Source organism: Aulostomus chinensis, chromosome 5, assembly GCF_037954235.1.
Source record: "Aulostomus chinensis isolate RoL2024-O1b breed Wild chromosome 5, RoL_Achi_v1.0, whole genome shotgun sequence".
Lineage (NCBI taxonomy): Eukaryota > Metazoa > Chordata > Actinopteri > Syngnathiformes > Aulostomidae > Aulostomus > Aulostomus chinensis.
The window spans coordinates 12,872,897-12,875,625 of record NC_141324.1 but is presented as its reverse complement, the minus strand read 5'-3'; the positions used below and the strand labels follow the sequence as shown (position 1 = coordinate 12,875,625).

At 41.1% G+C, this 2,729-nt stretch overlaps 1 protein-coding gene across 1 annotated transcript in view; it reads right to left on the bottom strand.

Moving 5' to 3' along the window:
* kcnmb3 (potassium calcium-activated channel subfamily M regulatory beta subunit 3) overlaps positions 1-2,202 on the bottom strand; it is a 3,574-nt gene extending 1,372 nt beyond the window's left edge. The window contains exons 1-2 of the mRNA XM_086205074.1: positions 2,117-2,202; positions 817-1,014 (exon numbers count right to left, since the gene is read on the bottom strand). Coding sequence (XP_086061200.1) covers positions 817-1,014; positions 2,117-2,202 — 284 coding nt within the window. The remainder of the gene's footprint in view (positions 1-816; positions 1,015-2,116) is intronic.
* Positions 2,203-2,729: the final 527 nt, after the last annotated feature.

Sequence of the window (2,729 nt, the reverse complement as noted above, 5' to 3'; positions counted from 1 at the left end):
TCCGCTTTTTGTTCACTGGAATACTTGATTAAATGGCAACCACACCCATCCCTGCTGTGAAAAACAAAATAAAGCTCCAGACACAGCAAGAACAAGACAAACTCCAATCATGATTCTGTGGCTACATATGTACATCACTGCTCTCGCTGGCTGATACACAAACTGCATTCTGTTTATCACTGAACATTCTTGAAACTTTTTGGGGGGCAGAAATGGGCTTAATAGGTTGACCTGGTTTGAAGACTTGACCTTGATATTGAAGCAGCGTTTCCAGGTTGTTGTTTTTTTTTGGTCTCACTTTACATTCCATTTTTTCAAAGTAACTAGAAACAACAGGCAAAGGCAACATTTTTCAACAAAAAACTTTGAATATTGAGGCTTTACACTTTGATTAATTTGAGTAGTGTGGAAACATTCTATTGTTTTGTTGTGCATTTGTTTTTTTGCACTGGAAGATCGGTCCTCATTCACTTGAAGTATTTAGGAGGTTGCAACACCTGTTTCCTGTTAAACTTCACCTGATCTTCCATTGGTATGAGGGTGACTAGACTGTGACATTATGACACCAGGAATTACCCCTTTAAGTGTGAGCCATAAAATTTTTTTTTTTTTTTTTTTTGCTTTAATCAGTAAATTGATTTAAAAAGACAGCAAAGACTTGACATGTCTGTTAAATACAGTATAACATGACTGTTAGCTCTGTGATTTTTTAGTGATGGAAATCAGCATGACCAAACCTATCATGGTAACTCCATTATTCCCAATAAGCAATTATATAACTGTGCCATATGTATAGGCAGCTAGATGACACGCTACCTGTTGACGTAAGGTTTGACCATAGTGATGCCCACTACAAAGAACATGAGCACAGAGAAGGCCATCATGCTGAAGCCCAGGAGGATGGCTCTGTCCTCCCCAACACTCGAAACTGGCACCTGGGTGTGAGCTCGCTGTCCCCCGCGCCCATCCGTACCTCTGCTCCACTCCTGCTCCTGCGCCACATGGAGGAGCTCCCTGCATCACACACGCACACACACACAATTTAACATTTTTTGTAAATTGATTTAGCTCATTTCATTACTTTTCTATTCTTCAAAAGACTGTATGTTTCATCTTCAGAGTTTAATTCAATAAGAGCAGATTTTTATCGAAGGACAGTAAAAAAAAAGATGTGTTCACCAAACCATGGCCTCCAAAGGGAGCAGCTCAGTATGTCGTGATATTGTCATCATCTTCAGGTTCCCTTCCTATTTAGCTTGTCAAAACAAATTCCAGCCCAAGTCCAAGGTTGACATTTTAACAAGTCACAATATTGAAATGGATTTTAATGTCCAAGATACCAGGATTCCTGGACCCTAGGTGTCCCACAATGCACTGTGATGGCGTGCTTCATCATACCCTCTTAGTCTGATGCACTCCCACCTCTTTCAGACACCGTAAGCCCAGTTCAGTTCACAGGCTCCCTGATAAATCTTAAAGGTTTCAAGCTTCATGAGAGACGACCTGATGACATCATCAGGATTACTGTCTCTGCACCACAGTAGACTGTTTTAAGGATAACTGCTTTTGTAATGTACATTGAAATGAATTTGATTTAAGCATAAAAGCAACGACTACCTTTTTATTACGGTGAATGAACACCAGCAAGCCTGTTCAAATAAATGCACCAGCTGGTAGCGCTTGTCCACGCTCATTACCAGAAGTATTACAGCTAATATGTAGCACAAATCAAAGCGTTTGTGGATTTCTGAGCATACAGCTGGACAAAGGTGACATGAATTACACCCGACGATATGCTTCACGGTTTAGAAATGGAGATTTTTAGAATGGTAACTTCGGGCTTCATATACAAGGCTGGCTCTTCTGGAGTCACAAAGAACGATGCAGGAGGAAAAAACATCTATCTAAGACACTTATTTGTGAATACTTACGTGGCAAAATATGCTTTTTAAGTGACATATTATGATATTATGATTTTTTTTCCCCACATCTAACATACCATTTTTGCCCAAGCTCAGACAGAATGCTTAATGCGAAGTTATTAAGTTGCCTCATAATGAACTTTTACTACTAGGCCCATAATCTTGATACCTGGTCCAGCTGATCATTCTCTTACCGTGTCTGCCGCCTGCGAGCACCCTGCAGGTTGATGTTAATAGGGATGCTGAATGACCTACGGGGAGACGCTGTGTTCAGAAACATACCCACACCAATCTCAGCCACCACCCAAAACCGGTATCCAGCTAACAAGCTCCTCTCCTGTCTATCTGAAAGTCAAATGTCTCTCTGTCACAAGCTGAACATCTCCAGGAAGCTCCGGTGCAGCGCAGAGACTGACTGACTGACTGACTGACTGGATGGCAGTTTATTCACAGGGGAGCACCCTGGTGTTTACCAAGGCTCAAAGGTGAGCACAAAAACAACCTTATGTCTGTTTCTATAGAAACCACCACAGGTAAGCCAGGTAGGATGCTAATGGCCTCTCAGTGGGCCTGTGAGGTGCAGCCACATGTTCGTCATGGAAAAGCAGAGTAGCATCAATCACCTCTTGATTATTTACTGTATACAGACTTCTAGATTTACACAGATATGAGATGATGATGAATTTCCATGTGTTATTCAAAAAAATCAAAATATCTTGTTTTCTTTAAGGATTGTGGATGAACATATGGATGTATAAACTCAGTGACAGTTGTGTTTGCTGTTATATGCCCAGGGCTAAAAACCCC